This window comes from Diabrotica undecimpunctata, chromosome 9 (assembly GCF_040954645.1).
Source record: "Diabrotica undecimpunctata isolate CICGRU chromosome 9, icDiaUnde3, whole genome shotgun sequence".
NCBI classification, from domain to species: domain Eukaryota; kingdom Metazoa; phylum Arthropoda; class Insecta; order Coleoptera; family Chrysomelidae; genus Diabrotica; species Diabrotica undecimpunctata.
Window position 1 is genome coordinate 38,242,633 of NC_092811.1, and position 13,004 is coordinate 38,255,636.

Here is a 13,004-nt window from a genome sequence, read left to right on the forward strand (position 1 = left end):
CACACATTAATATGCTCATAGCTTCTCCATAGATTCTAACTTTATGAATTTTATCTATGATTAAGACTGACTCTGGGCGTCAGTGGTAATGTTAACCTAGTGTAGAGTGTAGATCGTTTTTGGGGAGATGGCAGTCACAGGACCGGATTATGATTTTTTTAATCACATGGTTTCCACTTCCCCATATTTCCACTAGATTCGATTACCTACCTCATGTTGCCTGTTTGAATGTTATTAGGTACATTTTTATTTTACTTTTTGAAGTAAAAAAAAATCGGTTGCCTGTAAAGTCGGTTTTACGGGCGAAGATTTTACGTGACAACGTCTTTTTCTCGGTAGAATATTTATTGTTATTGTGCTATGCGCGCAGCGGACCGATCATGTTTGAGTGGGAGAGAGACGCAAGGCATTCGCCGGTCCGGCGGGCCTCTCTCTCGTTCGGTGACTCATCGTAACAGACGTGAGCGGGCGTTACACTTTTTCATGAGTGACTCCGAGCCACAACCTAATTTAAGACGTTGTCACGTCAAAAGTTGTATTTGTTTTCCTTATTTTAATAAATTTGTATTCAAAATATGTTTTGTTGAATTGAAATAAAGTTTAGAAATATTTTTGAGCCTGAGCGCAGCATCCGTATCAGCACCGGGCGGCAGACTGTGTTAAACCGGCACTGCGCAAAAGTAACTTTATATTTTAAACATTCATACACATATTTTACAAAAAAAAATATATGGCAACACTGTGGTTACTGTGACGCGGTAAAGGCGTTAAAGTTCTTATGGAAATCCATTGTTGCCACATCCTCAAATATGAGGAGAGCCACCTGTCAATTACTGTCACTTTTAATTTTATGTGGAATAAATTAAAACTATATTTTTTTATAACACTTATTTTATTGTTTGTTTTTAAGGAACTATTTTGCGCAGTCAAAGGATTGTAATCCTATGTCTACCCGCCAGTTTATTTTTTGCCTTGCGTTTGTTGTTTTCTGTTTTGTTGCCAGTGTAGTTGCTTTTTGATTTTAATTAAAGTTTTTGTGATTTCATTTAATTCCAATTTGTTCATTACTATTATTCGGATTATTCCTAGTTATATTTCAGTTTTAGAGTACCTAGTTTTTTTTATAAAAATTTTTAGAAAGGATAAAGTTAATAGGGTAAGTTTATCAACGTTAAATAAACTCTCCTATTTTGTAAATCTAGAACTTGTTGAAATTATCCGCAGGTCACCATCATGCCGGTATTTTGTTCTAATTGTGAGAAACAATTTTCAACACAGAGCAACTTGAATCGCCATAGAAGGGAAGTCCATAAAGGTTCAAGTTCAATAATAAGATATAATGGGGAAGCAAGTAAATACAAAAGTTTTGTTTGCCAAGAACTAAATTGCAATAGTTCATTTATTAACAATTGCAATCTAAGAGAGCATCTCGGAGAGGTCCATAATATAATTAAGACATCTGTGGAACAAATCGAATTTACATCTTATGATGGTAATTTTTTATTTTATAATTCCTTCCAGTAAAAATTAAATATTTTTTATCTATTCCTCTGTAACATATTACATAAATTTGTAGAATTTCTTGATTGGTATAAAATGGAAGAAAAGCGTTCTAATACAAACTATTATTTGAAATCGAAACAAAGAAACCAAGAAAATTTTGAAATTTCATACTTTTACTGTAACCGATCAGGTAAGTGTATCAATAAGCTAAGGTCCCATGGATCTGTTTGTCTGTTAATCCTTTCATTAATTTGTTTTTATTGATGAAATATATGAGGTTTTTCATCAGTATGTAGTATTTTAGACAATGAAGGATGCAGATTGACAAACAAACGAATTCATTAAGACTGTACATCTGTATTCATTTCATTTATAGTTAGATACAAGATTCTGATTTTAAATTATGTTTTTTTATAGGCAAATCTTCAGTACTTCCCGATGCCTTAAGAAAAAGAAGTATCAAAAGCCAAGGTTCTTGCAAACTAAATATGTTTTGTACCAGTCAGATAAGAGTTAAGCAAAATATTGTTACTGGTAAATGTAATGTGAAGTACTATTATGAACATTATGGACATGACACTGCGGTGCAACATGTTCGATTGCATAAAGTGGACCGAGAAAGTATAGCTTCCAAAATAATTTTAGGTGTGTCAGTTTCTAAGTAAGTACCTAAATTTTAAAATTAATATAAACATGTTGAATAGGCATATGCCAAAGCAGTGATTTGGATTTTGCCAAATATTCATGATTTGGTATTGCCTGAAGCGTAGACTAGTTCGGCTGAATTCGCTTTGGCTTTAAAAATAGCTATTTTCAATGTTGAAACTATTGAAAAGAAATAATATTTTGTTTATTCTGCTTTTTTCAATCTCATTTATTTATTTTAAATACTTTATACTTTTTCAGCTTTTGGAAAATTTTATTATACAAAGTTCTATTGAAGTATTTCTGTAATAATTATTAGTTATTTATTATCCCAAATGTTACAACTTTTTTCTTGGTTTTAGCATATTAGATTCTTCAAGAACTGAACTTGGTTCGGAAAGTGGTATCAGAAGAATTGATCTGCTTGTGAAAAAGGACATACACAACATAAAAGCATCTTATAACCTCAACATAACGGAGGGTTGTCGACACAAAGATGATGCCACTAGTGTAAAACTATTCGTACTGGAATGTTCTAAGATGGAAGCAAATCCTGTGTTGTTCTATAAAGCTCAGGATGAAGATTGCAAAGAAAGTAAACTAAAAAAACAAGATTTTTGTATCATATTAATGACAGATGCTCAGATCGAGCTTTTTAATAATTTTGGGGGTAATATTATTACAATAGATGGAACTCATGGATTAAATGGGTATGACTTTGAAATGACGACAATTATGGTAATAGATGAATTTGGGGAAGGGCTGCCAGTAGCGTTTATGTATTCAAATAGAAAAGATTCATTTATTTATGAAATATTTTTTACTAAAATAAAAGAAAAACTTTCTATCCTGAACACTAAAACTTTTATGAGCGATCTAGCGCTGTCGTTTTATAATGCCTGGGAAAAAGTAATGGGACCTGTAAAACATCGTCTTTTTTGTTCTTGGCATGTCGACAGATGTTGGAGAGCTAATTTAAGCAAAATAAATGATAAGGAACAAAGGCCGTTAGTATACAAAGCTTTAAAATCTCTTCAATATTTACTAGATGAGAAGGATTTTGAGAATGAACTACAATCATTTGTAAATTTTGTGGGTCAAATATCTGATGATTTTAAAATGTATTTTGTAAACAATTATTTGAACGCTAAACATCAATGGGGATATGCTTATAGAAGGCAATGTAATATAAATACAAACATGCATTTAGAGAGCATGCATCGTTCATTAAAATACTTTTATTTTGACGGAAGAAAGGTAAAGAGGCTAGATAAAAGCATTTTTACTCTGTTGAAGTTCACACGTGACAAAATAATTGAAAGGTTAATTAAACTAACGAAAGGGAAGACGACAGAACATATAACAAAAATACATTTGAGGCACCGTATTGCTGCAAGAACTAGTAATTTAGTTATTGAAGAACGGATTTCTTGTCATGAAACTGTTGTCAAAGATTTGCAAACTAAAAATGAATTTTTTGTTAAAATGAGTCCAGATGCTTCATGCTGCCAAATAAAATGTAATTTTTGTAAAATATGCATTCATTGTGTAAGTTGTACTTGCATCGATTTTGCTATAAGAGCAACTATATGCAAGCATATTCATTTTTTCAAATTACATAGTGAAAAAATAATGCCCTCTGCACCAAAAAATGAAGAACTGCATACTAGTGATGGAAACATGCACATCAATAAACTAATAGAAAGTGTGAGTCACAAAAAGAAGTGTGCCTTGAAAGAAGAAATTGAAGCAAAGGCTTTAAATATTGCTTCAAAGATTAAAACAGAAGACTATTCTTATAATCACTTGCAATCAATGGCAAAAAATTTGACTACTACTACTGCAATTTTAAATTCAACTCCTGAGGAAAGTCTACTTTCCAATAAAATGACTTTTAGAGAGGAAGTATTAACAGAACCTCCAAATAAAAAAATTAAAAAACAAACAGCCTTCTATTCAACAAAAAAAAGGAATAAAAAATCTAGTGAAGTGTTGAAAAAGCCAACTTGTGATGAGAGAACTATAATAAAAGGTATTATAAATGATCACACTTACTAGTTGCTCTTACTTCCAATTGCAGAAAAGCTTGACAATATTATTTAGTCTAGGGTCAAGCTTTCCTGCAATTGGAAGTTAAATAAATGAAAATAGCACATATTGTAGAATAGGAATGGGTTAGGCTTCCACATTTCTAAATATAAGGTTCTTTTACATTTTATTATGTACATTTTTATTTGTAGATGAAATCAAAAATATTATTTTGCAATAACAAAGAGTGGTACTAAAAATATAGTAGACAATTATAGACCAATTGCCTTAATATCGAACCTTGCAAAAGTCTTTGAAAAGATAATATACACATGACTATTTAGTTTTGTAATTAAATATAAAGTGCTAAGAAATTTGGTTTTTTAAAAAATAAAGGTATTGCTGATGCTATAGCTTTAAGTAAATTTATTTATGAAAACTTAAGTCGAAGTTCTCCGACTGCAGTTGTATTTTTAGATTATTCAAAAGCTTTTGACACTGTCGATCATAATATTTTGTTATCTAAACTTCAAATATGGGAATAAGAGGATCTAGTCTATCACTTATAAAAAGTTATCTACAAAATAGATCACAGGTTGTTAAAGTAAATGGTGTAAAAAGTCAATCTATTCAATAGCTTATGCAGACTATACTGCTGTTCCCTTTAGCAGACCTAACTGGATTGATTTAGAAATGTCTTTATCTTCTAAGTTGGACAGTATTTATTCATGGTTGTACAATAATAAATTAATACTCAATATATCCAAGTCTGCATATATTACTTTTGGATAAATGGACAGACTTTAAAAAGGGTATAAAGTCCAAAATACCTTGGATTAACTTTTGATGCAAACCTAAAATGGGATATTCATATCAATAACATAATAAGAAAAACTAAATATAATATAAGTCTATGTGTTCCATAGGTTAAAACATGTACTATCTATAAATCAATTACTACAAATATATTATGGTCTGTTCAATAGTATTGCAGTTTATGGGATTATAGGATGGGGTGGTCTGTATAACTCAGCATTTGACCCACTAAATTAACTTCATAAGAGGATAACCAGAATCATTGGTACTAATGAACTTGATAAACCACTTGATATCAGACAGATTTGTGTTGTGAATTCTATTGTGTTTTTATATAGCGCACTTAAAATTGAATATCTGAATAAACAAATTAATACAAGATTTGAAAATATACTGCCTAAAAACTCATTAACAATAGGTCAAAGAAGTTATGAGTACTTTGGAAGAAAATATTTTAATAGTTTACCAAATAATCAAAACTCTAAATGTAGGTGATAAAACTTTAAAAAAGAACTTAAAAAAAATTGTAAGAAATATGGATATTTTGTGAATAATTTTATAAATATATATATATATATATATATATATATATATATATATATATATATATATATATATATATAAACATTTATTTGCTGTAATAAGTGTATAATGTATGTACTCTTTTTTCATGTAAAATCTATTTTATTATCTAAATTGATCATATGCAATTTTATTCTGTTATGAGGTACTCCTCCTTTGTTAATACTATTTAGTTTTTTAAGGACCAATCCTATGTAGGGACATTCATGTAACCCTATAGGACCTTTATATTTTGTAAAGGAAATAATTGGAAATAAATAATAATAAAAAAAAGTTTAAATTAAACCATAATATAGTAGGTATTATATATTTACAGTTTATTAATCAAAAATAAAAACAGTTTTTTTGCCAGATTTTTTTTCTTTCAATTCAATCAAATTTTCAATATTTTCAGGGTATTAGGAAAACTTTATTTTAGATCGAGGACTAATTTATATAATTTTTTATGCTCTGGCACTTCTGGCAGTAAATATTTCAGACTTTAAGATATATCATCTCTAAATTAAGCCCATGTAGGTACTTTCATCTCCAAATAAATTTATTCATCACATATCACCTGAGCAACTTAGTATCGTTTTAACAAATTGCATTGGTTACTCCATGGTTAATTTGACGAATAAATTTATCCAGAGATGGCCCTAAGAAAAAAGTTTTTACATTGTTGTGGTTGGTAAAAAATTATAATAAAACGTATTGAATTGTTTATAAACTTACTTAATTTTACAAATAAATTTAAAACCTAGCCAAAATATAAATGCATTTCATTGATACTATCCTATTAATCCAAATTCCAAAGTATTAACAGAGACAAGTCTTGTCTCTGGTATTAATCAGACGAAATGAAATTGAAAAATACTTTAGAAACCATGACCCATGACGCATTGGCTTGACGGATTATCTTCTTATCAGAGAACAGACATTTGACATTGACAACTAAAGTGACAGTAATTGACAGGTGGCTCTCATATTTGAGGATGTGGCAACAATGGATTTCCATAAGAACTTTAACGCCTTTAGTGACGCGGTGCCGTAAGAAAAATATATTTGGTTATGTTGTGATGTTGTTGACGTTTTTGTTTGTATTGTATTGTATGTTGTGTTGTGTGCTCATTCTCATTGTCCTAGAAATTGTCCGTCATTGAGAAACTGATAAAATCGAGTTTAATAAAATGGAAGTGAAACAAGAAGTGAATGAAAATGAATGCACATGTAAAGAAGAAATAGGCAATGAGGGAGGTGCTCTTTTTGATACCCTTAAAGTTGAGATTAACGATGAGCCCAAGAGGGAAACTACAAATGATGCATTTGATTATTTGGTATTAAAGGAGAACTCTATAAAGACAGAAAAAGAACCATATGAAGATAAATTCATACCATTTGAAGAAAAAGAAATACGTGATAAAAGTAAGTAGCTAAAAGAGTCCTGCTCTTCATAAAATATTAGGTACCTTAGTTACTAATAATTTTACCGAGATATTAAACTTAACTGCTCCAAATGTATGCAAATGCAGGTTCTATTTGCAATGTTAGGTGATTAAACCTTAATGAAAAGCATAAAATTTGAAGAATAATTTCCACCCATGACTTTGTCTTCAGTTCTTAAAAAAATTGCATAACCCTATCAAAATCTAGAACATGCATTTTAATATCAGTTTTATTTAAATTTGACAATCAACAAATCATTGAAGGTAACTGTAATATGCTATTAAAATAAATGTATTTTCTATCAGGAGGAATTATAACATAAACCTCCATAATATTTGACCACCTGTCAGATTCAATAATCTGGGCTAGCTATGCATTTCTTTGTAGATATTTTGCATATTTCATTGTCTTGTTCTGTAGGATGTTGGGAACCCAGAATTAAATTGTTCTATTGTTTACTAATTCTGCTGCTATTATTTTGTATAAGTATTACATTACTTCTTGATGCCTGCAAAATTCTATCATTGCTATCTATAATATGTACTCAGTTTTTCACTGAACTTTCTTTTTCTCTAAATGGAATCTCTATGCTTCCAAGCATCCAATCCACATATTTAGAATAGTTATTTTAATTTGGAGAACAAAAAATTTGTTGATATCCATAACTGACTTTCTTACAGTGGTCCATGACTTTTCAATGGTATATCTAGTCATATTACCGAAACTATTGTTTATTTCTTCATATCTCAATTCTTTGAATTTGCTATACTTGAGAATCAAATTTGTAGGCAGTCATATTAGTGAACTTATTGTTTATTTCTTCATATCTCAATTCTTTGAATTTGCTATATCTTGTAAGTATTTCATTTTTTTAAGTTCTTATCCTTAGTTTAATATTGGCAGCTAAAGAAATATGCTCAGACTGTAAGTTCACTTCAGGTAACCTATTAATCTATGTAATAACATTTGTGAATGTCCCAATTTATTGTCATGTAGTCTAATTAATTTTCATTGTTGCCCCTTTTTATGTGTTTTCGACCTTTAGAGCTCTTGCAACTCTTACACATCTAAAACAGTTGTCTCAAAATTAATACTTGCTTACTGTTTTTTTAAATGTTTATGGCAGTCTCAAGTTTATACCAGCTTTGGAAGTTCTGAGTTACAGTATTCATATTTCCTTTCTATTACTTTAATGCGTTTTCTAAATTTATCCAGCTCCCTCGTAGGGAAAATTTGCAGTTTTTGTTACTATGTTCTTTTTCTGGGGGCGGGTAGTTAATCTCCCTGTCAACCCCAATCTGGAGTACCAGAATTTTCTGTTAGTGTTATTCATTTAGCCAGACTGTTCCAGTTTTTTAAGACACAAGAGATACATTGTTTACACTCCCGTACCAGCTTCATCACTCACATGAATTGTATGCTATGTATTTAGCATTGATGTGACTATAATTTATTATAATCTTTAAGAATGTGAGAATAAGATTTAGTAGTAGAGCTGTGGTTTATTTCTAGAAACTTTTAACAACTGTCTTTGGGAAACAGTGGGTTTTTCGTAGGGTTTTAGTGTAATGTATTCATCTCCAACTTTATTAAAAATGATTCATTTTATCAAGTTCATTAAATCAAATACAGTAATACCTCAACTTACACTACCCTGACTTATGCTAACCCAAAGTTATGCGATTTTCAAATCTTGTCAATTCAAGAAAAAGATTGCAAAGAAATTCTCAAAGCTGTGAAAAGCACAAAATCTTTAAATTCAACCATGGTAAACATTATTTTAAATTTCAAGGTATTATCTTCAAGATTTATTTATTTATTTATTTAACTTCCTTTAAAACACAAAAAAGAGGTTGTTTAAAAGAACAGTTGTTTGTTATTAATTCTTAGATGTAATTTTGGAACATTAAATTTAATATTATTTATAAAAAAGCAATCTTTATATTTAATGTGATTTACAACATAGTAAATAAAAAGGGCCGAATGAAAATTTCTTCTATTTTCCAGTCGCTGAACTTTAAAACAAGTTAACATAGCATTATAGGAAATCATGTATGGATAGATATACCAGAAACCTCAAGAATGGTTTTTGAACCTTTTCAATCAGATCAACATTGAATTCCTCTTGTGGTGCCCATATAATAGAGGCATACTCCAAGTAGTCTTACTAGTGCATTGTAATGATATTAGAGTTTCAAATCTTTAAAAAAAATTTGAATTACGAATTATGAAGCCAAGAGTTCTGTATGCCTTTCCAAAGATGATCCGATAATGTTCATTACATCTCAAATTTCGCTGGAACATTACTCCAAGATCTTTGCAAATGTTCTTTCTTCCAAGTAGAGTGCCAGAAATTTTGTATTGGTTCTCCATGAATTGTGTTTTTCGAGTGATAGTAAAAACATGACATTTAGAAGTGTTTAGAAACATTTTGTTATCATCGAACCATTGACTTACTGAGTTCAGATCACATTGCAGCATCTGAGTCCTGCCGAGTTGAAATTTCTCGAAAAATCTTAAAATCATCTGCAAATATCAGGCTTGTCGAAAAACTTCACACACTGAGATAAATTGTTAATAAATATAGCGAACAAAAGGGGCCCCAAGTTGCTACCTTGGGGTTCACCTGATGTCGACATAAATGAGATATCAGAAAGATATGACCTCATAAACATACATGCTTCTGAATCAAAACCAAATTTGCTTAGCTTTTCAATAAGTATAGAGTGATCAATTTTATCAAAAGCTTTGGTACAGTCAGTAAAAATAACATCCAGCTGAGTTTTATTATTTATGGCTGCTACTGTAAAACTTGTAAAAACGCACAAGTTTGACACAGTAGACTTCCCTGGTAAAAAACCATGTTGTTTGGATGGAAACAATCTTAAAATTAAGCTGTAATAATTAAGTAAATGTGAAAAATTGTCCTCTTGATTAGAAGTGTGTTCCCACAGTGTGAGCTCCGAAGCTAAGTAGATTTTTGGGTGATTTAAAGAGGATGCTGGGGAGATCACTAACTGTGAAGAGTTTAAAGCTAGTAACTGTTGGTTCAGCTGAGTCAAAAGTCGCTGGAACTGGCATAGTGTTGGAGAAAGCAGAGAAGTGCTGGCAAGTGCTGATATAGAGGTTGCATCTTGCTATCCAGAGAAATTAAAAGTTAATATAGATAAATGTGATTACACCAACCAAACCATTATCAATGCAAATGAGACTGGTCTATTCTGGAAGAAGATATCTAAAATTACTTTTATATAACGTTAGAGGAAACCTTTCCAGGTTTTAAGGTTTCCAAAGATCGATTGACAAAGATGGTACGCACAAATGTAGCTGGTGATTATAGCTTAAAACATCTTTTAGTTTGTTGCTCAGAAAATCCAAAAGCAGTAAAAATAAAGATACTGGTTTAAAGATTATTGTCAATCTAAACAAATTCCATTTAAATGATGCTAATTATCGACAACCCACTAGGTCATCCTCCTGCAACTTAACTAGTTTAGATCCACATGTGAAAGTTAAATTTTTGCCACCTTTGAAAACAATTTAACATTTTAGATGCAGTTGGACAGGCTTGCCTACATTATTTTCTTGTGATTTTAAATAGATCTCCATATATTTTATACTATTACCATAATTCAATTTTTATGAAGTATCCTCTAGTACTAAAACAATTAATTAGTTTTTTAAATATTTTCATTTTTCTATAAAAAGCTTTTACTTTATTCAAAAATAACTGTTTAAATTAATACAAAAATTGTCAAAATGATTGTCAAACTTAATGAGAATTTTGGGATTCTCCCAGAAAAATATTAATTTTTGGAGGTTTTCTGAAGATATAGTAATTGTGCTAACTAATTTTCTCGAGATTTGGTATATTTAAAATGGGAAAGAATCTGCTTAAATATTGAAACATATATAGGAGGTACAAGAACTTCGGAGTCATGGAAAGTACTGAGAGGATTGAAACAAAACTCAAAAGAAAAAATTAAATTGGGAAATATACAGGGCAAAGAATGGAAGGACTACTACAAGGAACTATTAACAGAACAAAGACCACAATTCATTGGAAAAGAAAACAGGCGAAGACGAAGCAGATTCCCACAACAAGAAATAGAAATAACAGATAGGGAAATGAGAACGGCCATAAAAGCAATCAAAAATAAGAAAGCACCGGGACCTGGAGGCATCTCACCTGAGCTTATAAAATACGGATCAAACAAATTACACCGGATGATACAATGGATATTTCAGAAAGCCATAAATGGAGAACAGCTCCCAAAGGAATGGACGGCGGCATATATGACATCTATATTTAAGAAAGGAGATAGAAAACGATGCGAAAACTACAGAGGAATAAGCGTAATATCATCAATAGGAAGATTATATGGGAAGATACTGCGAGAAAAGATAGAGCAAGCGATAAAAGGCAAAATCGGGGAGGATCAGGCAGGCTTCACGGCAGGAAGATCATGCATAGACCACATATACACACTGGAACAACTGTTGGAAAAGAAAAAAGCAAAAAATAGAGATATACACTTGGCATTTGTGGATCTGAGAAAGGCGTATGACTCTGTACCAAGGTCAGAACTATGGGAGGCAATGTACAAATTAGAAATACAGACGGAACTCATAGAAGCTACAAAAGCTCTGTATAAAGAAAATAAAGTGTCCATTAAAATGGGAACAAGAATCATAGGAGACTTCACCACAACAAAAGGGCTCCTGCAGGGTTGTTCCACATCTGAAAACCCTATTCAAAATATACTTAGAGAAAGCCTTGACTACATGGAAAAGAAAATGCGAAGGCATGGGAGTACCGGTACGGAACGAATACCTATATACGTTAAGTTTTGCAGACGATCAAGTAGTGATTGCACAAGACCAAGACGACCTCAGCTACATGATGAAGAAACTACCATGGTAGTTTATACCAAGGCTGGCCTAGATATTAACCTCGCGAAAACAGAGTACCTATCTACAAGTGAAGAAGACATAGAAGATCTACAGATTGATGACAATGTAACAATCAAAGGAAAGGATAAATTCAAATACCTGGGGTTTATAATCACGAAAAAGGCAACAACAGAGGAAGAAATTACACAAAGATTAGGACAAACAAGAACAGCAATCCGACAACTTAACTCAGTATGGTGGGATAGACACCTAAATATGAAGACAAAAACGCAGATTTATAAAACATTAGTGCGAAGTATTATGACATATGGGGCCGAAAATTGGATCATAAACAAGAAAAACAGCAGCAAGATAATAGCAACAGAGATGGAATGCCCGCGAAGATGCTGCAGAGTAACAAGAATGGATAGGAGAAGTAATGACGAAATAAAGCAAAGAACATCAATAGAAACAGACATACTAACATATATAGAACAAAAAAGACTAAAGTGGTATGGACATGTAAGAAGAGCTAGCGACAGCAGATGGATAAAGAGAATAACCGAATGGAGCCCCATAGGAAGGAGGAAAAGAGGACGACCCCGAAAATCCTGGAGGAACGAAGTAGACGACGCCATGAGTAAGAGAGGACTAAACGATGGAGAATGGAACAACAGAGAGAGATGGAAACGGTTGAGCGAGGGAAGGCAGTGAATACTGTAGAATCCCTAAATATATATAAATTGATTATTGGTAAATAAATAAATTGTCATTTATCCAGTCAATGTGAAATAAAAGTGAACTCTAAGTGAAGTGAAAATGTTTCCAACGGAACGGACCAGGATCAAGTGATTTTCAGTACACTACAGTGCAGTTTCCAACTGTAATGCAGAACGAGCCTACAAACCTAATACACCCGTATTACCAAGCAAGTCAAATAAATAATCAAGATACACCATTGTGCTCAAATCAACCAACAGTCAACCAAATTATACCTTTTGATAATTATCAACAACAATATTATATCAGGTACAGCCAATAGTTGTCGAGCAAACCAACTTTTCTCATTCTACATCAAACTCTCAAGCTAGCTTAAACTTAAAAAACAATCC

The 13,004-nt window shown here is 31.5% G+C and overlaps 2 protein-coding genes across 4 annotated transcripts in view; both read left to right on the forward strand.

The window, feature by feature from the left end:
• The first annotated feature begins 1,004 nt into the window (after positions 1-1,004).
• Positions 1,005-4,267, forward strand: LOC140449872 (uncharacterized). The gene is made up of 4 exons (XM_072543258.1): positions 1,005-1,492; positions 1,577-1,693; positions 1,921-2,164; positions 2,511-4,267. Exons 1-4 carry the CDS (start codon positions 1,234-1,236, stop codon positions 4,204-4,206), a joined length of 2,316 nt encoding a protein of 771 aa, XP_072399359.1. The 5' UTR covers positions 1,005-1,233; the 3' UTR covers positions 4,207-4,267.
• Positions 4,268-6,743: 2,476 nt separating this feature from the next.
• The window catches only part of LOC140449874 (uncharacterized), a 51,313-nt gene continuing 45,052 nt past the window's right edge, over positions 6,744-13,004 (forward strand). For all 3 annotated transcript variants that reach the window (XR_011951908.1, XM_072543262.1, XM_072543263.1), the window contains exon 1: positions 6,744-6,978. Coding sequence is in view for 2 of the 3 variants with exons in the window: in XM_072543262.1 (XP_072399363.1) it covers positions 6,744-6,978 (235 nt within the window). In the remaining variant the exon portion in view is untranslated. The remainder of the gene's footprint in view (positions 6,979-13,004) is intronic.

What these genes read in the sequence shown, in the direction of transcription:
- LOC140449872 (XM_072543258.1), top strand. Translation starts at nt 1,234, where the DNA reads ATGCCGGTATTTTGTTCTAATTGTGAGAAACAATTTTCAACACAGAGC. An exon ending in CGAATTTACATCTTATGATG is followed by an intron (nt 1,493 to 1,576) that starts GTAATTTTTTAT and finishes ATAAATTTGTAG; the next exon opens with AATTTCTTGATTGGTATAAA. An exon ending in CTTTTACTGTAACCGATCAG is followed by an intron (nt 1,694 to 1,920) that starts GTAAGTGTATCA and finishes GTTTTTTTATAG; the next exon opens with GCAAATCTTCAGTACTTCCC.